The 26,841-nt window shown below is 36.7% G+C and overlaps 1 protein-coding gene across 6 annotated transcripts in view; it reads right to left on the bottom strand.

Annotated features, from left to right (window-relative positions):
* CLEC16A (C-type lectin domain containing 16A) overlaps nt 1-26,841 on the bottom strand; it is a 77,142-nt gene that overhangs the window by 47,857 nt on the left and 2,444 nt on the right. For 4 of the 6 annotated variants that reach the window (XM_035891066.1, XM_035891061.1, XM_035891063.1 and 1 more), the window contains exons 4-16: nt 26,793-26,841; nt 26,003-26,108; nt 23,992-24,115; nt 22,932-23,106; nt 21,272-21,325; nt 18,602-18,715; nt 12,444-12,672; nt 11,666-11,795; nt 8,857-8,957; nt 4,486-4,608; nt 2,774-2,883; nt 2,234-2,278; nt 751-801 (exon numbers count right to left, since the gene is read on the bottom strand). In XM_035891066.1, coding sequence (XP_035746959.1) covers nt 751-801; nt 2,234-2,278; nt 2,774-2,883; nt 4,486-4,608; nt 8,857-8,957; nt 11,666-11,795; nt 12,444-12,672; nt 18,602-18,715; nt 21,272-21,325; nt 22,932-23,106; nt 23,992-24,115; nt 26,003-26,108; nt 26,793-26,841 — 1,411 coding nt within the window. The remainder of the gene's footprint in view (nt 1-750; nt 802-2,233; nt 2,279-2,773; nt 2,884-4,485; nt 4,609-8,856; nt 8,958-11,665; nt 11,796-12,443; nt 12,673-18,601; nt 18,716-21,271; nt 21,326-22,931; nt 23,107-23,991; nt 24,116-26,002; nt 26,109-26,792) is intronic. The other 2 variants (XM_035891062.1, XM_035891064.1) reach the window with 2 other exon arrangements.

Below are 26,841 nucleotides of genomic sequence, written 5' to 3'. Positions count from 1 at the left end.
ATCCTATACATATACTGAACTTCCAACATAAAAACGGTGCCACTTCTCAAACTAAAAGTACAGCAACACTTAACTACTAAAAAATTAAATAAGATAAAGATATGCACAAGATGCTTCCCATATTAGAAGATTTATTGCAACACACCAACTGTAGATTGTGCTTTTTCAAAAAGACAACTAGTGGCTGCTCATTAAATCCGTGCATCGCTACAGAAAAAAATGTGTAACTGACTACCCAAAGTATTTTTATCTGAACTCTAACCAAAGAACTGAAACAGACAATTAATTTTAAAACACGTTTACAGGTTAAATATGAACTATCTGAGATTAAGCTTAATAATCTCTTAAAACTTTCACAGCCAATACTGCGGCCACAAGTAAAGTGGCCCCACTCAAAACTGAAACCTTGTCGGGCTTTAGAAACGTACAGGAGATTTTCACATTGTTTAATAACTAGGGAAAAAAAAATAATCCAATGCCTCATTTCCCAGGGTAAAGTAATTTTTTGTATACTCACTTTCAGAAAGTTTTCAGAAAGGCTTTTATTTAATAAAGAGCTGTGAAATTTCACATAAATTTATGTAAGTTTAGGCACAACTCCTCCGAGACAAAAAACCCACCACATTTCATTATTCTACTCTCAGAAATAAAGATACCAGCATAGACAGTAGTTATCAATAAGTGCATGTTTTTGCTCCTGTGGTGTATCTGGGTTTGAGGATTTGGCAGGGCAGAAGGGGCGTCACTTACTGTCATACTCCGGTATTCATCTTCAAACATATCCAGAAAAATTTCTTCTCCCTTTCAAAAAAAGTGATATGGATATATCATGAATCCTTATGGCTATGGAGTCATGCTTCTTTGGTTTTGTTTAATTATGTACTGGGTATTCCTGTCCAGGACCCAGCAGCAGGCCTGCAGGGGCTGCTGTGAGGAGAGGCCAGGGCTGCCCCATGCCAGACACAGCCTGTTCCAGCCACCTCAGGCAGCCCCACTGCAGGACACAGCCCTTCAGTAACACTGATGGCACTTAAGGAGGAGAGAGAGATTCCTCCGCAGCCCATGGAGAAGACCACGGTGGAGCAGATATCCACACTGCAGCATGAGAGCAGGTGCATCTGCCCTGAAGGAACTGCAGTCTGTGGAGGACCCACATTGAAGCAGTTTTTTTTTTCCTGAAGGACGGCAGCCCATGGAGGAGAGGACCCAGGGGCAGGGGAATAGCATGAGGAGGAAGAAGCAGCAGAAATGAACTGTTACGGACTGACCCCAAACCCTCCTTTCCCCCCACCCTGCACCACTCAATAGGGGTATAGAATGCTCAATAATGAAGGAGCGAAGTTGAGCCTGGGAAAAGGGAGAGGTGGGGGGAAGGTGTTGTTTAATTTGTCTTAGTTTCTCACTATCTCGTTTTATTTTAATTGGCAATAAATTAATTTTCACTAAATTGCATCTGTTTTGCCCATGATGATAATTGATAAGTGATCTCCCTGTCTTTTTCTTAACCACAAGATTTTTTCATCATATATTCTCCCTCCAGCCTGTTGAGGAGGGGACTGACAGAGTGGCTGGGTGGACGTCTAGCAACTAGCCACAGTCAACCCACTGTTACTTCGGTTTTGTAAGCTATATTGAGAAAACATTCTTCAAGATTCTGACAAAAACAGGAAGAGATTTTAGACACTTGAAATCTGTCATGAATTTACTGCTCCTTATACAGAAGTTAACACCTAGGGCTAAAAATTTTATTTCTCTCATTGCTTACAATACAAAAAGAAAGGCAAAAAGATGCAGAGGTGTCCAATAAGAAAAAAGATTAAGTAAAATTTTAGATCATCACTTCAGATAAGACACAAATAAAAAGTAATGCCAAAAAGAAACATAATTTGTATTAGTGTCAATGATAAAATCCCAGAAATGTTTAATAGTGTGGCTTGCTTCCATGAAATACATAGAAGTTGCAACAAAAGAACATGACTGCTAACTTGACCTCCAGCACAAACCCTGGGAGACTTCTAACAGCCTTTTTGTGACATATGCCAGTGTGGTACGGGAAGGGCAGGAAAGGAGCGGGAAAATCCTCCAAAGAAACACTTCTTCCTCCATCACAAATAGGGAGTTCCCATCTTAAAAAAAGTGCTGCCTTGGGTACTACATAGAGACTGGGCTGCAGACTTGCTTCTAATTCTCCATTATGTAGAGGACTTTTTCTTACAGCATTTTGCATGTGTACCTTATAGAAACGACGAAGGAGATGAACACTTTCTTCCCTTGCACCCTAGAAAAGACAAAATAACTGCATTTTCACGGAATAAATACACCATTTACACAAAATTCACATTTTAAAAAAGCACCCAAAAACTCAAACAGAAGAGTCTGTCTATTAATATCCCCATACTCACAGCCCAGAATTTGGTAGAATACAGTTCTTGCACTTACAAAAAATACAGCTTAGGTGAGCCTGTTTAGTTTCAAAAGCACTTTTCTTTACCTTGTTGAGATGGACGACATACAAATTTCAGAGACAAAATTAAACATAACCCTACTTGAGAAGTTAGAGGTTAAATAGCAAGGTAACAGCAAAGCTGAGAATGGAGCATGGGGTATTGATTCTTTATGTTCACTGCACAGAGCCACCAATAGAAAGATGTTCTAGAAGCTCAAATGTCATTTATGCTTATTGCAATCAGAAATGAAACAAATTTATTCAACTATACTACAAGACTCTAAGCCAAGTAAAGCTGTGACTGGTAATTTGAAAGAAAATACTCACCTCAAGGCAAGCAAGGTGAACATCTTTTATGATGCTGCCATTTTTAGAAAACACAAGCTGCTTCAGCAACAGGCAGCCAAGTTCTAAAGTTGCCAAACGGATTTTTCCATCTATGAAAAGAAAATTTCAATATACAAATAGTAGCAATTTAAGTATTCCTCTTCTCATTACCCAGTGTTTTTAAATGTTTCTACTCTTCTCTGATTATTGTCCTAAACTTTGCTCTATCATACACACCCTATCTGACAAGGATAACTGTTGATGCTGGCTTACAATGCTGGTGGCTATTAAAAGAAAGTAATTTAAGGCAGAAGCATGCAATAAGAAGGTAATAAAGATTAATACTACCAGAAAAGAAGCCAAAACCAACGCCTTATCAATGCACAGGTGGAATTACACTAAAATTCCAGAAGAATCACAGATGTTTGGCATGGATAAAGTTACAAGACAAAAGGAAGTTTTGTATATAGCGTAGCAATAAGGCATAGCTTTTCCTTAAAAAAGTTCAAAGCATTCAGATACAGCCTGGATGTGAGAACCTAGAGAAATCGGAGTGAAAGAACGCACTGAGATTTTAAGGTTATAGTTTCAGAACAATTAAAAAAAAATTAGAAATGTACAGTCTGAGCTCAGTGATCAACACTAAGACAACATACCCAAGAGACAGACAGACATCTTAGCTTTTGACCTCAACTCCCATCTACTATTTTGCAAGTTAGCACTATGCTGCCAGAAACTGAAAGGTCAGTACTGCCAAAAAGAAGAGAAAATGAGATGTTCTACACAGCATTTAGCAAGCTTAATAAAACCCCACTATTTCAACCCCTCCCCAGAAGTGCTTTTGTTTAAATAAATGCATTTCCTCATTTTGCATTCTCTCCTTCTGCAGAATGTACAAACTATTTCTATATAAACTCGCTTTTAATCTGTGACTGGCACACCAGCATAACAAGGTAATACTCTGTAGATCAGTCTTGCGAGTCAAACAAGCATTAGATTTTATCCTGTAGACAATCAGGAATTTGATAGCGCGTCACTCTCAGGGGAAAACCAGTTCTACTCATTTGAAGTTTTAAGAGGGGAAGTGCAGGGAGAAGAGCTGTGGCTTGAACAAAAATCATGTTTCTGTGGAATAGGTCACTCAGCTTTGTATCCCTCATTTCACAGAAAAGTTGAAGTCAGGAAAAAGCCCCACGTTTTCTGCAAAACAGTTCAGAACTGAAAATACAATCTGCGATTGAAAAAAAAAAAAAAGAAGGGAAACTTTGCTATCACCTCTAGCAACAAAGGACTGCTATAAGCAAAGGGTACCACATAGCTTTCAAGACTACTTCTGCATTGTGATTAGTTTTACAAGCAAAGGTGCCACAGATCATACCTTCAAGATGAAATCCTACATTGAACTGAAATCACTATACATCTCATCATTTTTGTTTATTCAAAAACACAGAAAGTAGGAATTAAGACAACAGATCCCTGTATAGTTCTGACTATAAAAACAACTATTCAGCAGAAATCCAGAGTTTCTGATTCCTCAACAACCAAGGAAAACCTGGTATTTCACAGACCATTATCTACTTATTGTTCATAGAAGAGCATGCTAAACAAATGCTTTTCCCTCAAAGACAAGAGGCTAGGTAGCTTGCTTTTTTTTTCTCCTCATCTTCAAAAATTCTAGCTTGGCAAGAAAACAAATATTGAAAAAGTGATACCTGGTTGTGCAGCATAATTCATTATCCTTATGAGACCTTCTGCAAGTACGTGATTATATGAATTTCTCTCTTCAGCATGTTGAGCTGGAAGTTGAATTCTCTCCAGCTTCACTGGGTCAATTCCTTTTGTGGGGGATGAAGGAAGAAATGTAAATTAGAAAACAGAAGTATGCCTCAAGGTAAGTATTTACTAGACTGTAGCAGTTTTTTCAGAAGAGTGTAATTAGCAATACAAAACTGCGCAAGTTAGTTTTTAAATTTCTATTTCAAGGAAAAGGAGGAACAACAGAAAGACTAAACACATCTATTTATCACTGAAAAATCTCAGCCTTAAATGAGGCCTACTGGGTGAAGACACTCAAATCCCAAAGTGATTGGTGACATACAAACCGTTTTGCTACATCTGGAATTCTCAGACTATTTGTTTGCATCTAAATCAAATTAAAGTCAAGCCATACATCTGAAGAGCACAAAGGCTGAAGGGGAAGAGATGGAAGTCTGATTTTGAATTCCACTTTGGTAGTAAGTGATCAGTTCATGTATGTTTTAAAATACAGGAATTTTATTTTGTAAATAGTAGCCTCTTATTTAGTACCCTCCCAACACAAGTCACAGATTCTCACTGACTTGTATAAGGAAACTAAACCCATCTTTCTTCAACCTATTCCTCTAGAATAGTAAAGTTATTTCTCAGAATAGACTGGTTAAGGACTGCTGAAGATCTCCCTGTCCTAAAGAATGGCAATAAACAGAACATGACTATATTGCAGTTTATTGTTTCTTCCAACCCTGAACTTGTAGTTAACTCTACATAACATCATCATTTGTGATATCTGATTTACTTCTTCAGTAACCATATGTATTTGGAACAATTTAAAAAGGTCTGTTTGAAGATTAATGACAGCGATAGAAATGTTCTCTGTCATGATGAGACTGAAGAAAGGCATGAGAGGGAAGGAAGCATTTAAGGAATCAGGGCTATCAAAGTATTAGTGTTCACAACAATCTAATAGTTTACTAAAGAGCTACAATCTCCCTTCTGGAAAGGAAAGCTGCTTATGAGTAAAATTTCTTACAGAATATCTATATGCATATTAAGCTCTCACAGAAAGACATGGTGATTAACCAGCAGAAAAACATTAAGGAAACTAAGAAAACATGGGGGAGGAATGAGGCAGGATGAGGCAGGTGTTCAACAAAGCAGCCAAGTTGAAATTGCAGTGAAAGAATTCATATTCAGCATCTTTCATTTGGTTGTCTGCCTGCCAAGGATGGAGAGTTCTGCATTCTGGAGATACAGTACATGCTCTAGCAACATATATGTAGGGCTCCTTCTGGGATTAACGATCTCTCAGATACAATTTACAACAAATCTATTTAGCTGCATACATGTACCTCTTGGGACTCTTTCTTCCTGTTTACACGGATATTTCTTGCTGGTGAAAAACAGGCACATTTTCTTTAAACAAGAACATGGTGCAAAATGCAGACTCAGTATCCAAATGGAAGAAGTCATAATCAAAAGCCTCAGTAGGGTGTCTACATTTAGTGACAGTTTAGTGACAGAGACTGAGAAGCAAGGCCTGAAACCAAAGTTCTTGGTTAAGCTATGGAAATTCAGATTTTTTTTTTAACGTGTTCTGTTATAGCCTTCTCCACAGCACCAGAATGAGTAGGATGGAGGGAAAAGGTGAAATTCAGACTGACCAGATATAGAATCAGAAACATATCTGAAATAGCCAATGTACTGAAATAGAAAACTGCAACTCATTTTCCTGTGGTGTACAGAGAACAAGCTTGTGTTGCATTCAGTCACAAGAAATCATCCTAAATTTCCAGTTCATTACCTGTTTGTTTGAACTGATCAAGCATTCATTAAAGCATTTATCATCTCTGTCAGATAGTAAATAGATAATCAGATCCTAGACACGCAACTCCTAGAGATTCATTACTTCCCGAAACTCGGGAAACAACTTGGCCTCTCTATGTTTGGAGAGAGACTTTCATGCCCTTTTGGAAAAGAAAAGGATCATTGCCCCATGACCTTGAGAAAGTCTGTAAGCAGGCAGATCTCTTATTTTTATTATACTGAATTCAGATATAAACACTGGGTCCAGCTCAATCCCGAGACACCTTCCATGATTGATACTGAATTTGGGATAGAAAAGAGCAGCTGTACAGCTCCTGAGCTTTTAAAGAACAACATTCCACTCTTGCATCAAACAGGGGCACTGAATCAATAGCTTGTAAAACCCCTCCTCTTCAAGACAGAGGCACTGATTCCATGGCTCCCCAAGGCTGAAGGCAGTCTATTACAGGGCACAAGAGGAGTGGGTTGGTGAAAGACAGTGAGGACCAAAATCGGATGTCATTATCTGTCTAGCATGTAAGATATAGTCAAGGACAGAGGGAGAAAGGGAAATAGCTTCCGAAGAGCAACAGGCGAATTGTTGACAAGGAATCCCAATGCGTATAGCTTACAGAACTTTCATTTGTAGAGGGCTGATGTGACCACCAGAGAAATGAAGTGTAGATTTTGACCCCTTAAATGCAAAGACCCCTTTGGTCTCCAATTTTAGGGCCAAGAGACTTTTAGTCTCTTAAAAGTAGATATTTCACTGCCTTTTGCATTTCTTTTGGCAACCCTGGACATTAGGTGAAAAGTAAACAGCACAGAGATTGCTGAAACTACGCAGCAAGAGGCTGCATCTGCTCCATTCCTCACTGTTTACAGCAATACTACCGATGTAAGCAAATAGTCTTTGAAACAAGAGAGGATATCGGGCTTTTTTTCTGGAAACAGGATATTGAAGAGTGACTAATTACACTGAAAGCAAATACATTGGGCTGAAGGACTATGGTCTTAAATAGAAGAATTCTTAAGAAATACAACCCTAGAGTGCAGGCTTACTCCTTTACAATGATGTTGAAAGACTTCCAGGGACTCTCTGAAGCTGCAAGTTACAACTAATGATTTTGCTATTCACAACTTCAACTAATGAATTTTAAGAAAAGAGAATCCATCTCTGACATCAGGGTTTTCTAGCGCAGTGATACTTAAAATTCCCTTGAGGAAAGACATTTTCTGGAAGAAGTATAGTGGTTGCAGGGGAGGGTGGGAAATCAGAGATGCAAGTCAGAGAGGGCTAGAGCATGGCAAGGCTGCCGTGCTATCTTTGGTCACGTTTAGTTGCGTTATTATCTCTTGTCATAAGAGACTGTGAAAGCCCTGAAATTGTCTGCAAATTATAGTCTCAGAGAAGCATTCCTTCCTTTCTGGAAAAAGATAAAGCCATCAAGAGGATGGAGGAGCACAGGAGGGGCTCAGCTTAACTAGCTCCCTCAAATCATTTCCACTCTACTTGCCCATTAGAGGTACCTTGAAGCTAAACATAATCCTTACGTTTAAGCATACCATCACACCTGATGCTCTTTTGCTCAGTTTACAGTAGCAGTTGATTAATTAAAATTACTAGTATGTTATAGAAACTATCCTCATAAGCAGAAAAAAACACCAAACTTAAATTCAGTTCTCTATTCCTGAAACACAGAATTACTCACATATATGATATGTTCACATTACTGCTCCATAAGGAATCTATTTAAAATGCACACAAAGATAAACAGAAAAAAAACTAGCCATAATAATCCTTTATAATTCAGACAGTATGTAACCTTTTCTAATGAAGTACACATTTCACATAGTTTTGCCAGTCTATAAAATAGTCCAGGCTCCTTGGGAGACTTGCAAGATCTATTACGGCATAGAACACTGACAACTTAAACAAGTTTTCAATCAATTACAGCCCAATGGATGAGAAGGCTGTTGAGGAATTGCATACTATAAATGGAATTACTGAAGGACTGTAAAAGCTGGATACAAATAGGCAATACGTGACTTCCAAAATCACATCTGATTCTCAGGCCTTGTGCATTATCTAAATGTTTAAAATAAACGAAGATTTATTTTTAACATATGGGGACAAGTTTTACAACATTTTATACTTGGCTTACATGTAGCAATCACAGTACATGCAGAGTGGGAAAGAACTGGATCCCATATGTATGCAAGATTTAATATAGCAGGCTGTAACTGAAATAAAGAGATTAAAAATGAAACACAATAATCCTGTTCCAATTCCAAGAAACCTATGGAAGAACAAGTTATCTGATGTTCACGAAGCTTTCTGCCAAATCATTCTTAAATGCGAAGCTTAGCAATTGTTTTTCCTTACAACATATTTTATTTCTGCCTCCGCTATGTAAAGAATTTCTCACCACTTAAGGCATGCATAAGTTACAAACAGATCATGCCTGTCTAAAACCATGTGTCTCATTTAGTTTTCTCTGGAAAAAGCAAAAATTCCTTACCTTTGTTGTGTGACATTGCATATAGAAGACAGAGCACAAAGAGGGCATAGTAATCATCTTCAGCACAGTCTAGTGCGTTATAGACCATATCAAGAAAAGGCCTGTGGAAAGGAGCAATTTTAAAACAGTGAAGAAAAAGACCATATCTACAGAAAAATGAGTAACTATCTCATTGTACGTGTAGCTAATGGAAGAGGCAAGTTCACAGTAATGCACATTTTCAGGCATTAAACAAAAATTAACTGGTTTATGAGTACTCAGATTACAACCATACTTGTATTTACATTCTAACATTAATTCTGATGTTTTAACAGGATTACACAATACTTTCCCAAGAATTGATTGTTCACACATTTACTGGGCTGTTTGTAGCACATTTTGTATATATGTAGAACTGTTGTACAGCTTGTTTTATGTGTATACATAAATAACTTCAAGGAGCTGCTATCACTGCTGCATTAAAAAGAAAAAAAGACTACCCTAAAACTCATGTACTAAATGGAGTTGAAAAGTTTTGACTATTACAAGAAAGCAGTTTTCACCAAAAGTTTGGAGGAAGCTAGTTTACTCTAAAACAATCAGTCAAAACCCTTACTGTCTAACAGTTGCAGGAAAGAAAAATGAACAAGGAGGGAACATTTGAATGGAAAAAAGCAGGCTTTGGATTGCAGATGAGCTTTGTTTTCCTAGCTTTAAGTACATGTGACCTATGACACACAAACAGGCAGCTACAAACACACTTTGCCTGTGCCCTGAACAGACCAGAAAGGTCAATTTAACCCAGAAGCCATTTGGATAGATGAGATATGGCTGAGATTCAGATGGTATTAGCACAGCCCGATGGCAAGGCAACTTGGCTTCTTGTCTTAAGCTGGCTTGGATCCAATCAGTTCAGAGCACAAGTAGAAATTAAATCCATTTTCACAGGTGGCCCAGACAGGCAAAAAAAAAAGCCAAACCAAAAAACCCCCCAAAACACCAACCAGGGAAGTGTCAGAGTCACCAGAAGGGGTGACTTTAGAACCTTGACTGAAAAAGAGATAATTCCTACCTCTCAAAGTATTTTTTTAAACAGTGAAAGAAAATCCTTACATTACCTAAATTGCATCCAAATAACATTAAAATAACATCCAAAGTCATAAAGATGAATACATTTTCCTATCTTCAGACCTAGCAGACAAAAAGCATCCGCAACAAACTCATTGTTGCAGTTAGCTGTGGGTCAGAAGGGCTAAGATCAGAACATCAGAACACAATGTACTTCTATACCTATTCCAGACCTGTGGTGCCCTCACAGTCACGCTTAATGTGCCTCAGTAAGCCACCCAACTGAAGCCATAACAACGTATTTAACACTTCACATCAGCTCCATGCACCTTTTAACAACATGCTCTCTTTTACTAAAACAAGGCTATGACAAGAATAACAGAACACACTGTTCCTCTCTGTTCATGACATTACAGTCATACGTTTGTACATTTCTGAAGCTGGATTACAAGTATCCTCTATGATATACTTAAATGTCACTGAGTTACAAGCCCTCTTTGCCCAAGTTCAACACCTTCAAATTTCCCACATGATGTTCCTATTGTAGATCTCAAAAGAACATAACTATAAAAGCAAAAACAGCCTAAAGAAATTGGCAATGTTGAAAATAAACCAAGAGTGCCTTCAGTCTTCCTAAGCATTAAACAGGCCCTACAAGCCTCATGACATCTTGGAACGGGGTGCTTTACAGACATTTGCCAAATGCATTGGCATCTCACATGTAAGTATTTTGTACTTTTCAAGACCTGAGCATCCTGGTTGCTTTAGTATTCAATGCAGTCACTGCCAATTTCTTTCTAAAAGCCATTTGGCACACATTTTAGTCAAAATATCAATAATCAAGAGCAATGTATTTTAAAGCAAGTTCAAGTCAAGGTTCAATTTCACTTTTACAATGAAATTAAATGTTACCGTTATTAATGAATGTAATCTAAGCTACATCAAAACTATAATGGAGACAGAATGAAATTCTGGGAATACCAGGCAGCATTTCCCAAGTTTAAAAATAAATTTGAAATAGTATTAAACACGTGCATTTCCCAAAGGAACATATTTGCAATTACTTTTGTGTCAGAGACAGCACATTTGGTGTCTTTTCTTCAGCATTCTAATAACAAGAATGCAAAACTCTTACTGAGAAAGTGTCTTATGGGTATTTAATATATCCAAGTCTAAATTTTGAAGTCAGGGCGATTTCTGCTCCCAGAAACACTTAAAAACTGCATTTCCAAGGAAAGTTTTCAATAACCCTAAGATAAGCTAATGGACCTTGGAAACTGTATATAGGCTAGTAGGGTTTATTTGTAGCTACTACTACTAAAATTCTCCAAAATTCAGCCCTGAACTGAGGAACTTTCCTTGTTTTTTTCCCTATAGGTGTATACAACATTGACAGATATGACTGCAAATATCATTAAGAAAACTTCTCTGGCTTAATTTAGAGGTTTAGAGAGTTCGGGAGTAAGAGCATTTATATTCTGGTTTTACTGTGTTAATAGTCTGTAATTTAACTTTACCAACTTAAGACCTCACAATTGCCATAAAGAAAAGCACAAACTTTACAAAGGAACAGGACCATTTCCAAAACTGATCAGTAGAGAGGCCATATCCCATTTTTCTGTTGCCTCACTTACTTCTGATCCAAAAGAACTGTAATTTTAATTGGAGGTAGATTTGAAACATCCCTTACGAGAAGCGAGAGAGTTAATGGGAGGGCAAGTAAGGAACCAATCCAGCAAAATATATTACAGTTCCTTTGTACCTGTTCCAGTTTGTTATCTCATTCCCAGAGGCAGCTGCACTCTTTTCTTCATCTGTTGTATTCTGTTCCGTCACAACAGAGATAGACAGTTCTGACAGTTTACATCTCTCCATGATTACCATCTCTATTTCTAAAAAAAAAAAAAAAACCAAAACAAACCCAAAAACCCCACAGAAATTTGATATTTTTAACAAAATTATGGCAAGTTCTTTTGTATTATCCATTTTGCATTAGAAGTGACTGATTCAACTATATAAGAGGTATAACCATAACCTCAGAAAGGTTAATGAATGAATAGATGTAGGCAAATTTTCTTCCCAATAAAGAAGTTTGCTTACATTTCTTTAAGGAATTTAACTGCTGTAAGAAAATTATACATATACGTAACATATATAAAGTATATATACGGATTATTTTGGCAAATAAACAAGCAATAGTAGCCACCCTTCCCTCCAAACCACAGCAAGAAGTGAAGTCTACTTATCAAGTGCCCCATAATCATGTACACCTAGGTGAAAGGCATGCATTTGTGATAAGGGCCGAAGACTACAGGAAGATATGAAACACTTTCATGGTTTTTAATCAGATTAGAAGTACATGTTTGGACAGAATGATTTAACATGAGAAAAAAATACAGCCAAAGACTGAAAAAAATTTGGTAGTCCGTATTTACCTAGTGCAACAAGAGAACAAGTCACGTAACAGACACAACTAGGTCCATACAATAAATAAAAGTATCCAAATTGTAAGCATAATTTTTATTTGCTGGTACACTCACCCTCATTTTCACTGCTTGTTCTGATGCCCTTTGAACTCACTTCTGTACCTTTAGTTTTATCTATGTCATCTTGGTTATCTTCAGATCCTCTCTCCTCTTCATCTTCTTCACCAACATTTTTATAGTTGGGTCTTTTCTGCACCCTCTTCTTCCCCTTCTGTTTGTTAATTTCAAGAGACCTCTCAAGTGTTTCTGTTGGTTTTATGAAACATCTGATACTTGACTTTGCCTGTAAATTTGAAGAGTTTACACTGAGTTACAGCAAGACGTTTTCAACTCTAATTGATAAAGAAACTTCAGCTCGTATAAAAGAGGGTTTTTAGAACGTAAATTAGCATACCACTTACAAATCTCAAAACCATTTTAAAATACAAGAAAGCGGACCTCAAGTTGTATCAAATCAATAGAACATCTCCAAAGTAACATAACCTAAAGATCTGTCATTAGAAGTATGCCATCTTGAAAGAAGAAGATACAGAACTACCTATTTAATCAATAGAAGCTTATTACATTTTTTTCCCTTATTTGAACTTTTAACAGGTGAGGCAGCTAGTACATACAAAATTAAGACACTTTTTGCAAAAAGGATAAAGGCAGCTAAATCCAAAGTGTGTGTTGATAGCAATGTATTAATATGAAATATACTCTTTAAATGTCTTTAGCAGTAGCAAGGACAAAACCCAATCCTCTATGCCATGAAACTTTTTTGAATCTTAAGCTTCTCTCAACAGCGTACTAGCCCTTGTATCAACTAGGAACAAATGGCACTGACATCAACCTTTTCTGGGCCTCCAGACATCAACTCACCAAGTCCAGAAAACCAACACCACTTCATTTGTTAGACTTTAATATATTTGTGTTCTACCCAAAGATATGAGAAGTTTATCTTTAAAGGCTTGTTTTGGACAAGGCAGCAAACAGTATTCGATCAATACCTGATTTTCCTGATTATTAATAGAGCAAGAAAATAAACTTAGATGACAAATTTCTCCCAGGGGAAATAAGTATTTCCAAGAGTATGCGCCATCCTAACAACAGAAGTCAATGTATTCTTACAGAAAGACACAAGACACTACGAGAAGGTCTGCAACTAGCAGGACTAACAGAACTTTGTTTCCTGCAATTTTGCAGATTGTTTCTGAGCTGTGATGCTTTGAGCTCCCTTCTCGGTTGTTAGGCCTGCCAGCTGGATTACCAGAGTACATACTCTCTCTCACCCATAGCTATAAACATTGATCAGCCAAACCTCTCTGTTACTGAGAAGTGAAACACGTGGTTTGGGAGCTTCCTGCCAGCACAAGTTTATGCTGAACAAGACTGCTACAGGAACTTCATTATCTTTCAGACCTCAATACTTCAATCACACTTAGTTGACACTGGCTAAAGGGTTAAAAATTTAAGGGCAAGCAAGAGAAAAGAAGTAAGACTAGAGTAAATACAAAACTGATTCCATTCCTTGCCTTAGGTGACTCAAATACAATAAGCATTGAAAAAAAGTGCATCAAAGGGACCTCAGAGAAAAAGTTTGGAAAAACCCCTCCCTTCACTTAAGGAACACCTATACACAAAAAATACGAGATTAGGAAAAGATCTGGGAAGAAGCCTTCTACAAGTCAAAAGGCAAAAATGTTTATCTGAATCTTCTGACTTTTAAAAAAAAATGCTTTATACAAATCTTGCATAAATCACCTTACACTTGGCACTGAAACAAACAATATAGTAGGAGGAATTTTTCATGATACCAAAAAACCCCACAATGTTAAACTTACCACACTCATGTCCCCGAGTAACCTCTCTGATATATTTTTAGTCTGATTAAGCTGCAACATAGGAAGGTTATAAAACAACCAGAGTTGCAACCAGATTACCTTTTATCAATGGCTTCTGGTCAGAAAAGTCGTAATAAAAGGCAAGAACACATTAAGTCCTATTTCTTAGGGAAAAAAAGAAAAGTAGCATGCAAATTGCATAATGCATTTTCCCCTTCCTGCATTCACTTCTAACAATTGCTTCCTAGAATCCTGTAGCTACTTTCTTTATGAAGAATGCATGTACTTAACATCTTTGCATTTCTAATATGCTGTTAGCCATATGCGCAAAATAACAGAAGAGACCAGTACACAGCAATGTGCTCATAAGCACTGAACCATGGTCTGGTCCATCTCAAGAAAGCAAGCTGAGAAAAAGTTCCACTGAATATAACAAGGCTATATATTTAAAACATTCTAAAATCAGATTTAAAATTAATTTACATAGTATACGGTTTATCTAAGTTGATTACACAGTTTGAGATACTGCTACTTTATACTTTTAAAATGTCTTTCAAGTGTATTTTCAATTATGGTTTATCTTGTGCAATGTATGCTGGTAAAATAAGGTAGTACCAGTAACAACTTTTACGGGAAGGAGAAAGTAGGTTAAACAAGAAACCAAGAAACATGAAATAGGTAGAACTGGCCCACATCCGAATTATGCAGGAAAACAGATCTCACAGGAAATAAGGTAAACCTTAGTGTGATGACTGCTAACAAGTTTAAATACATTCTGTTGGCCCCACATATCCAACTCTCATCATGAGGTAAGAGTTCATATTTCTCCTGATGCCACCTAAAACCATAAATACAGGGTAAATATATGGAAAGAAAAGTGTATTTTGATTTGCTATACTTTGCGGTGGAAAACCTGTTCAATGAAGGTTGGGCAATCATTACTGCCCTATTATGTTCAGCAGCTCTCCATGGGTAAGTTATTGCCAATTCACAAGCTATCAGCCATTAGATTTGCTGGTGAATTTTTCCCACAAAATTACTTCCAGTAAAAAGTACCATTTGTTCCTGTTGTGACAGCTACCATTGCTCTTTTGCCCTAAATAACTCCGGATATGCTGCGTTTATACACAGTAACTGCAACCCTTCTCAGCTTTTATTTTTGTCAAGTATTCTTTACTCATTTAGTCTCCTATCATGAGGACACGTGACCCTGCTTCTCAGTCCATACTCTACACCTCATTCCACTTTAATTCATCTTATTAGGAAGATTAATATAGACATCAGTTTCTACTTCAGGTTTTAGAAACTACATGTTAGTTAGAAACTGACAGTTACACTTCATTTTAAATATATCAAGACATCTGTTACAAGGGATGAGCAGTTTTAGGTATAGAGCAGGGGTGTAGAGATAACTGGGGCTCAACACAACACAGATACTCTCCTAAGCTTGTGGCTTTGGGGCTATCAGAATGATTACCATGGGAAATTGTAACAGAAAGGAAGTAGTAAAAGATAAAATTGGGTCTGACTTAAGAACAAACACAGTTCTAAACTCAATGTGCTGGTTTTCGCTGGGATAGAGTTAATATTCTTCATAGTAGCTAATATGGGGCCATATTTTGGATTTGTGCCAGAAACAGTGTTGACAACACAGGGATGATTTTGTTCCTGATGAGCAGGGCTTACACAGAGTCAAGGCCGTTTCTGCTCCTCACCCCACCACCGAAGAGGCTGGGGGAGGGTGGGGGCACAAGAAGCTGGGAGAGGGCATAGCCAGGACAGCTGACCCCAACTGGCCCAAGGGATATCCCACACCATATGATGTCATGCTCAGCATACAAAGCTGGGGGAAGAAGAAGGAAGGGGGGACGTTGGGAGTGATGTTGTTTGTCTTCCCAAGTCACCGTTACACATGATGGAGACCTGCTTTCCTGGGGATGGCTGAACACCTGCCTCCCCATGGGAAGAAGGGAGCGAATTCCTTGCTTTGCTTGCACACACAGCCCTTGCTTTACCTATTAAGCTGCCTTTATCTCAACCCACGAGCTTTCTCACTTTTACTCTTCTGATTCACTCCCCCATCCCGCTGGGAGACTGAGCAAGCAGCTGTGTGGGGCTGAGTTGCTGGCTGAGGTTAAATCACGACACCCAGTCAAAAAGTAAATAAAAAAAAACAAAAACCAAAAAAACCTAAGCTCATCACTTTTCTCTACTAACCCCAGAACAAGCAATTCTGAAGTAGCTTCTGAAATAGCTTCTACTATTCAATAGAAGCGTGTCATTTCTTTGAAACAGAATACGCCACAGTAGTAACTTCGCAATGATTCTGCTACACCTTATAGTCCAAAGAACAGCCCCTGAAATAGCTAACAATGCTCAGTAATGAACTTTCTGCTCTAAGAAGTCCTATCACAAAACAAGAGACTGCCTCACCTTTACTTAAGTTGTCTACGCCTCCATATCTACAGCTGACTTTAGCCTCACTGCATTGAGATATCTTATCAGTAGAAAACACCATGCAATATATTCAGTAGTTGTTCATGCTCATCAACTGAGAACAGCTCAGTTGATAGCTCCCCTCATTGGAAGTAAGGCATGGAGCTCTGCTGCTGAAGATTATTCCCTGCTCTTTCTGCAAATAACCAACCTCCCTTTCTGACAGTACAGGTTTTCCTCTCCAAGGTTTCATTGAAGAACATGGTTGAATTTATTAAAATCTAAAGTTTGTCCTGTGGAAGTTTTTTTTCTCATCCACCAAAAGTGCCACCACTCTGCTCTGCCTGTAACAAAGCCATACCTCTAGCAATTTTGTCTATCCTAGAAAGCCAATACCCCCCCCACCTTTTACTACCTGTCAGGTATGACAGAACTCTCAGTTAACATGTCATGAGGACACATCTTTAAGACCAGTAAGAAGCAGCAACCTAAACAGTATTACAAACATAAGAGAATAGATGAACAGCAGTTTATAGGAAACACCTAATATTCCTAATATCAGTGCAAGCACACAAACATATACTACAGATATTTTGCACCTCTGTACGGTAACTATGACAGGAAAAGAAAATCTCACTTCTGCAACAACTGGAGCCCCACCCTCTTGCCACAAATTTCCTAGTAACAAAGCAGCTTCTGCACAAGTAACACACATAACATTCAGTAAGCAGCTAGCAGAAGGTTAGACATTTGCTAACACAAGTAAGAGATTGCTTTATTTCAAAGTATTCAGTCAGCTCTACCATTCCACTGTAGTTTTCTTCTAAAAAAGATTAGATTCTAAATATCAAGGTCAACAGTACAAAATACCAGAACCCAAAAGCTACTGGCTAAAAACGGCCCACACAGCTTCCACTGAACAGTAAGGAAGAAATTTTACTTGTATCATGGAAGAGTTGAAACATATCTCCCCCTTGAAACTCTCATAGCTATAGCCACTGCTAGGAAAGAACACACCTAAGAACGGATCTATTGCATATTACAAATTAAACATTCAGTCAGTAACTCTTTGCTGACCAGTCAGAAATTAGGGAACATGTTCAATCTTTAGACAGAACTACAGTCAGAGGCCTTTTAATCAAAGTAAGGTCATACCCCCTTTTTACCATCCCCAAATAGGCCTTTAAAAAGTAGCAAGTAAGCGTTTCACAAACTGTGAAACCCAAAACAAAAGGGAAAAAAACCCATATACATGACCCACTTAGAAACTAACAGCAGCTTCTAGCAACATTTACATAGGATTAAATCTGAAGGTACAAGGGCAATGACAAAGTGATAGTATTCCCATCTATTTGTGGGTGGTCTATATTCTCTTATGCACACTTTCAGAGATGCTCAGTTTTACTGCTAAAACACTGGGAATATTCAGACAAAAATCTTTATTTCCTTCCATTTCCAAAGGATTTACCATAAGGCCTGCTATTTTTTCCAAGTCTCTCATTTCTACTACAAGTTGCGTAAGGAAATAATTTCACAGGAAAGTTGTGATGACTCATTTCTATTTCACTACCAAAGACCTGACAAAAAAACCCACTGAAGACAGAAGACTGGATTACAGAAGTGTCCCATCAAAACGATGGAAGCCTTTGCAGTGTCTGAGCCCCACAGAAGCAACTACGTATTCTAATTTATGTCCTATGTATTCTTATATCACAACCTGAAATACATACGTATGCACAAAAACATTGCAATTTAAACAAGGACATAATACTCAAAGTTGCACAAAGCATTTTTTGGCTATCATATTGAACAACAAAAGCTGAAATCCCCTATTGCTGCTCTTCTCTCCTAAGCACAATCACCTTAGCTTACCAGTTTCCAGATACCTGATCTCATTTTTCAAATATTTTCTTTGCCTCTAAAAAAAGTATTAGAGATTAGTTGGCCACTTACTGAGTTTGTCTGTATATCTTGCTCAACTTTAGAAGAAAACACCGAAAGGTCACCATTAAGTATAACCTCAGCCAATGAGTTCACCAAAGGGGCGTAATGTATAATTAGAAAAACCTATTAAAAGAAGGGTAGAAAGAAGTATCAGACATGTATTACAAAACACATACAGCTTCACAATTTCAGTCACTGAGCACACTTCTTGGACCTTGTTAAACTGGTATCTCAAGCTTACATATACAGTAAAAGTACAATTGGTAACACTGATAGTTCATGAAATCTGCTTCAAAAACCAGGAGATCTAATCCTTTCTACAGGTGTTTGACCTTTCTCTACGTTTAAAGCTACCTAGTTCTAATAATTCTTCATACTCTTCCCTCCTTCTGAGAAACATAAACTCTCTCTCCTTATCAACTTCGAGATGAAAGTTGTGTGATATTCTAGCAAGGAACCCAAATTAAGACTGCTCCACAAATTTTTTTTTATGAGAAACTATGCAAACTGATTATGGTACACAACATCCACTACCATTCTTGTATGCCAACAACTGTCAGGATTCCAGTAAGTTCTGTGTTGTGCACACAATTACTTTGCAGTGATTCACAAATAAGTGTCATGCAACAGGCTGAATGGGATCGGAAGCAGCTTTTCTGGCTAAGAAATCACAACAAATTATGGTCTAGCTACAAAGCAGCTACCCAACACAGGAATAAGGGCCATACTGCCTATAACATTAAAGCACTTATCCAGAAGTGCTTTGGTGCTTTAACAGAGTTCTCTGTTTACACTAACCATTCTATTTTGAGGCAAGGCTTACAAGGTTGGGCCAGCAAACAATTGGCTTCTGGACAGAACCGGCTCAGGTCCAGCCACAATAGCTTTATGTCACCTTATATCCATTCTCTTCACAGGAATATCAAAGCTGGATCCCTGAACAATGGTTCTAGCTAAAAAATCTCCAAATAATTTCTAAATCAGTAATCCTAATCATTGTTTTGACAATATTTAGCTAAACATGATCCACAGGTTTTCTGATTAAAGTCAGAACCATTCCAGACCTTCAAAAGTGAAGTGATTATTAGCGTGCGGTGATGACCTCTGTAAAACTTTGGAAAGTTGCAACACACTTCAAAAATATGTCGAACAACCTCACAAATCACTCAAGCTTTTTCTAACTCAGGAAGCATAGCTTGACACAGGCATGTTTTGGCATAAGTATGTTAGATGTTCGCTTTGTGACCAGTGGATGAAAATCCACAGCAGTGCTAGCACAAGTCTCTCAAGCACTTGTCTCAAATATATCAATAATGCATAAAGTGTATGCCTGGTGTCAGTAACAGAAACAGTAAAGAAGGTTTTTCAGATACTCAGTGCACTCTTTTTCAGATCCCACTCCATCAAAGACAGACTCTAGGTTAAAGAGAGGTGGAAAAAGATACATTTCTGCCAATTACACAAAAAGTAGCTTAATTTTCTACATCATGTCCCATTCCAATACACATTTGTTACCAATTCTTTATGGTTAGGAAAAAAGTTCCATTTTCTTTATTAAAAACAACAAAGAACATAGATGCAAATCTTGAAGTGACCTACCCAATATTTCCGTGCTGAAATCAAAGAGGTTAAATGAAGTCAACATATACATCCCATGACACAGATCCCCTTAGTTACAAGATGTTGCTCCCAATGTTTTATCTGTGGTAAATAACTCCCACATCATCACATTTTTTTAGGTTTAAATTAAGAAGCATCAAATTATATTATCCCGAAAAAACACATTTTTCAGGAAAGTTCTAAAAAAAAGAAGATGAAACTATGGGCCAGCCCATAATAAAATGACTAATGTAAAATCATAGGTTCAAAGAAAAAAAAAAAGTATAAATTCTATGAATTCAAGTCAAAGCTATTTTAAGAGAACTTAGTTTAAGAAAACTACTCTCATAGCAATGCACTGAAGACTACAGGGAGAAAAGATTATTTTTCTCTACAACAAAAAAACCCACCAAACACCACTGTAAAACTATCTTAATTTGAAAATAAGTTCCAGAAAGAAAAGGAGATGGGAGCGGTAAGAATAAGGAATAACAAGTACTTAATTATAGATTTAAGGTATAGGCACAATGAAATTCAAATGGTGAGAAAGTTTTGAGTTTTTGATGGTGATGGTTTTTTGGGGTTTGTTTGGTTGTGGGTTTTTTTTTGTTTTTTTAAAAAGCAATCAAAAAACCATGTGAGATCATTGCGCTCTCTATTTTTCGAAGAGGAAAATTGAAACCTGGAATCTTCCATAGCTTAGGCAGATTCAAAGTGCAATACAGCATCTGCAGTTTTACTAAATTCTGTCCTAGCATGTTGCATGGCTCTATTATGCACTATTTATCAGGTGGCATACATAAACTATAATTGCTGAATGCTCTAAAGGCTAGCCTGTGCTATAGGATCCTCAGAAGAACGGTATTAACTCAAGTAAGAAGCTGTTTAGTCTCTCCATAAAAAGACAAATGATCTTGACTACTTTTTTTTTTTTTAAATGGAAACCGATAGGTTTAAAACTTCATTTGCCAAATTGTCTTTAATGGCTTTGCCAAAATAGATAAAAATACAGTAATTTATAAGTCATAACACTACTGCAAAACATATTCTGAAATAGGACAAAATACTTAAAATACTTACTTGCGAAAGAAGATAGAGAGAAACTTGGAGACTTATTTTTGGACGTTCTCCACCCTACAGAAAAAACATTATGAAAAATGCTGATTTATTTATAAAAAGTTAAAGCATTTACATTATTTAGTAATTTATTAAAAAAAACCTTTTGATACTGTATTGTTCCACATTCTTCTACAGAACGTTCAGAAAGCATCATGCTCTTTAACATTTACTTCTTGTAAATTATTTCAAATGAAGACTCTCCAAATAAGCATATGCCTTACTCTACATGCTTAAAAAAGAAATCGCTATTGATCACTGTCTGTTGTAGTCACTTCAGTAACTTAAATTTAACAGATAATTATCTGAGAAGTATGTTTGTTTTCACTGTGCTACTATTCCTTCAAAAAGTACTTCTCAGTTAGCATTCATTAAAGTTTGCTCTAAAAATTAGCTATACAGAAACAAGGAAATATTACCCACTTAATAAAAACACATTCTTGACAGACACTTCTCTAAATCGAGTAAATCACATTGGGCAAAAGTATTTGAAGTATAACTTGAGCACAACAGTGCTAAATTTATATAACAATAGTAAAGAAAATGTTGCTAAAAATAAATTAGTGATACTTTAAAAAACATCACCAAATAATTTCATCAGTTACTATCTCAAGAGGTAAGAACAGCCCAATCTTACAATCGCAAATATCTCTGACCTTGTAATAACAGACATCTGCCTGAAAACAGGAGGACAAGCAGACTTTTGTGCATGCATGAATGCAAAGAGTTAGAATAGCTGAAATGAAAGTAAAAGTCAGGAAGTCTGCTTCATCCTATTTCAATGGCCTAATCAATGGCAAGACAAGAAGCTGACTAGTCTTCACTGGACATACTGAGTTCACTCATTAACTTGCAAGATACCTGACCCCTGGTTAATGAAAGTATCCTGAAATTCAGTGTTGTGTATCTTAAGAACAAACAGCACTACAGAAGATTAAGAAGAAGGGTGGGAAAAACAACAACAAAAACCCCACAAACAGAAATAAACCTAACTGAATTTATTTATTTTTTAAAAAGACAAGTGATACATGAACTTGTACAGGTTTTAAAAGAATAGTTTCTATTTCATTACAAATTTGCTTTCCACTAAATTTAAAGGCTATGCTTTACAAATAAATTCAACTAAAGCACATTCAAACATAGTTTATCTACAAATGAAAGAATCAAGTAGCAAACCCAAAAGTTTATAATTTCTCCCTGGAGTGGATTTTTACACCACAGAAAATTTGCACGTGTACTGGGAAAAGGTATTATAATCTGCTTTTGCCAGGAGACAAACTACCATATCAGAAAAGGAAATCAAGTATCTCCCAGAGTCAGCAAAATTTAAACCCTGTTCCAAACTTGCAACTCTTCTCATCTCCACCATTGTTAGCATTTAACAACCACATCATCCAAAACAGTATTTGTCTGGTAAATAAAATTTCATCTATTCTGCCCTTAAATTCAGTTTCAGGGTATTCCCCCTACAATCACCTTATTTAAGCTGTTTCATGTAAAACACACAAACAGAGGTATCAACAGTATTAACCCTACTACAGAATACACCTGGTGAATAAATCATTATACATACTGAAAGCAAGTAATACCTTTAAGACTTAATTGTTTGCAGGTATTAGCTTACCTTATCTTGATTTACTAATGAATACACATAGAGGGGAAGAAAGAGCCTATTAAGTAGGTGGTCTGTCAGCACATCATTTAAAAATTCACAATTAATGATAAGGATATCATTAAGGTAATGTAAATGATCAAGATGTTCTGCTACGAGGTCACTCAGTTTGCCCCTATTTCTGTGCCTGAAAAAGAGAGCAGAAAGGCTCAGATATAAATCAATTGTCAAAGTCTTAAAAACTTAAGGAAAGAATTAATTGTGCATCCCTTCCACAGATCACCTTATGCAGATCGACTGCCTAAAGATGTTTTCAGTGAAGTCAACTAATGCAGCAAGCAAACAATATTCAGTCTTATCTGTGCTTTAGGATGGACATATCAAGTTTTTCCCCTAAGTTTCCAGAAGCAATGTTTTTACAGAACTTCACTGTCCACTGCCAGAGTCTTTTCACAAACCACCCATAAAAAAATGGGAAGATTTGTTTCCAAAAATAAAAGAAGAAATCTATGCTGTATTTAACATCTACCACTTTAAGAAAGCAAGAAACAGATGCCCATTCTAAGGTGGCAGTGGGAAGGCAAACCAAGAATAACCTGAATCAACAAAATATTTTTCTGTCATTGATAGTGGAAAATTACACAGGAATTTCAGGTCTGACAGTTCACATATTAAGTAAGTATTCACCTTTCCAGTTTAAATGTTTTTACTAGAATCTTTTCAGAAAGCTGTTCTGCTGAGATGATACACAGAAAAGGAACATTAAAAAGATGGAGTTAATAAAACTGAGAAGCACAAAATACCTTTTGTGTCTAAATTTAGCAGAATTAAAACAAAGATTAAGTAAAAGCATGTTGCCAACCACTAATTTACTTGCATGGGTATTAGCACAGAACTAACCACTTAATTCAAAGAATCACTAAAAATCTTTGCAAGAATGAAAACCTTGACCTGTCTACAGGGGAAGGTATTCAGAAACTAGCTGAACTAAACTACTACAGAAAACACAAGACAAAAATCAACATCTGGGAAAAGCATTTCCATTCAATGTCCAGCATTTGTAAAAACTTACTCTTCATCAGTCTGCACACAGTTATCCAGTTCTATCACGTGGCTTCCAATAAACCACACGAGGTTAGAGAAATAAGGGACAGCAGTTTTATCTCTAATGTAATGCAGCATAGGTTGGTTGTCCACTGAAGAGAAATTGTTAAAAAGAAAAATCAGTTGCCAATTGTTTTTATTAACTCTTAAGAAATAAACAAAGTATCTTCTGAATTTTGATAACATGCTGGCTTTTCATACAAGTATATACCTGACATGATCTTATGCATGAAATGGACATCTACAAAAGCGTCATATCAATTCTTAATTGGCTTGAATTAGCCTAATACCAATATATTTATATAGGTCTGAAGATAAACAAATCTAGTGGAATTCAGAAAGGTTTTCTTAGCACATTTTTTATTAAAAAGAAGAGAAAAAAGCGTAAAAATAAAGCAGTAATGCTGAAAGTCAAGCTAGTTAGACTTACATGACACTGCATTAAGGAACACAGGAATCATCAGTGAAGGAAGGGCAAAAGAAACAGACAACAGTTAACAGGATTAGGAACTGGGATAGTGACATCCTACAAAAGGGTTTAAAAAGCTAAAGCACAAAGCATCTAAACTAAAAGATAGAGGGTGGGTGTTAGATCAGAATACATGCAAATGGGTAGTCAGAAAATTATGAAACCTGAACATCTGAGACGTGTTTTTTCAACTCTAACCTTTAAATCACTACAACATCCAGTGAAAATTGGAGACAAGTACATTTTTTTACCATAACATTATTTACATAAATATGTAAGAACTAGGATATGAAGCCTGCACTTTGCTCTTTCGTGAGCTCATATTTGGATTTACAGCTCCTTGAAGTAGAAAACAAGTACCGAATACCCATTTCTCAACACACAAAAGAAAGACATTTTGTCCCCTGCAGTCAACACCATAAAGAGCCTATCTGCTATGCAGGCTATCCAGTTATTTGCAATGTCATTTTTTCATTATATTTGTCTGTGATAAAGACTGTCATCAAATCATTGTTTCTCTTAATTGATAGTAAGTTGTGTAAATTAAAAATGTAATTTAGTTTAGAATGGATTAAAGAATAAGAAGCCCTGCATGAACACATTCCATAATACATACTACCTTACAGCATGCTGATTTCAGAGGTAGAAGTTCTGAAAACACATCAATTTTTCTAGAGAGAGGACTGTGATATTTTTAGTGTATTACAGGTTTTAGAGACCCCAAGGAAAAAATCTAGGGGAAGTAACTTTTAGATGTGGTCTCGCCCAAACCTATTCTCAAAGTAGCATTAACTCCAAAATTCAACCAGGTTGCTAAGGGCCTTGTTGAGTTTTGAAGATCTCAAAGAAAACAGGATCCTCAGTTTCTCTGGAAAACCTGTTGCAGTGCTTAACTATTGGTTACTATTTGTTTTTTCTTTTTTTTCCCCCCTTACATCCTGTTGGAAAGTCTAGTACAGGAATTTGTGACTGCAACTTCCTGGCCTTCACTGGGCATCTCTAGGAATGGTCTAGCTCTTCTTTAGACTGGAGTGACTGCAGCACCAAAGAGCTCTACAAGCATATTTTAATGCACTTCAAATCTGAAAGGAAGTGATGTAGCCAGCAAGGTTACTGCTTCATACATTACAAGCTCAAGTTCATAAGTAAGAAATACTTTATATTCTTAAAGCACTTTGGTTTTGGGTGTTGTTGTGTTTGTTTTTAACTACAGTCACATTCTGATCTCTGTTGGAAGGGAAGCTAAAGTTTTTTGTGTATGCTTGATACTTTTTTGGGTTTTTTAGATCAGTTTCATCTGTGAGGAAACAATACCATTTACAAGTACATACTGTAGGTTCAGGGTTCTGTTTCATAAAAACCAAAAATGTGTATCTGAAGCATGTTAACATGCTAAGCTTTTCAATCCCATAAAACAGATAGAAAACCCTTACATGTAAATAACTGGAAATTAAACTACAATGAAACAAGCACTTTGTACACATGCCTTTTTAATATATAAAAAGCATACCTTTGTAGACATTTAAAGTTATCGTCCTCACAGCAATCCTAACCATGCTTTCTGGGTGGTTAAAAAATTTAATAGCTTCAGTGTACAAAGCGAAGTCGTTAGTGTGCTGTAACAAGAGGAACAAAAGTATTTATGAACTAAGTAAGAAATGTACAGCATATTTGTTGGGATTCTGTATGAAAAATGTTTTTCATGTGTAACTCTGATATTTTTACCTTCTACTTAAGTAATCAAAATGATTTTACAATGAACAATCAGCTGCATTTGTAGCTCTGCATTAAAATAAACCTCTAAGTGTCAAGAGCATTCCATGTTAACTCTCAGTGATTTAATGCCCTCTTCTGGCAAAAAGTGGAATGGAGTGAGGAAAAATCCATTTCAACTTTGGCCTTTGATTACTCAGTTTTTTTAGACTTGAACTAAGACTCTTAGAGCCAAGTGGTACAACAGAAAAGATCCTGTTTACAAAAGCACAAGAAAACAAGGCATAAACAAGCTGAATTCTCAAGGAAGCAGACAGAACTACTGAAACAGTCCAATATAACACTAAGTTCCAGATATTTGTTTTATTATACTTGTATGAGGACAAAGACCTTCTTTATCATGCTTCTGCAGAGATCCCCACAAATGAATTCTCAATCACTGATATTACTGTTATAAAAATAAATGCAGGATATGCCGAGACAAGAGACTAAATTATGTGCCAAAATGTGACTAAATGTGCCAAATTGCTATCAATTTCTAATTAAAGTCCTCTTTATCATTATACTGCAACTCTTTCTTCACTTACCTCATTATAAAAGAAATGTACAGTATGATTGTTGAGTTTCAGGGAAAGA

Source organism: Egretta garzetta, unplaced genomic scaffold (genome assembly GCF_000687185.1).
Source record: "Egretta garzetta isolate BGI_Z169 unplaced genomic scaffold, ASM68718v1 scaffold153, whole genome shotgun sequence".
NCBI classification, from domain to species: Eukaryota; Metazoa; Chordata; class Aves; order Pelecaniformes; family Ardeidae; genus Egretta; species Egretta garzetta.
This window is presented reverse-complemented; position numbering and strand designations above follow the sequence as displayed.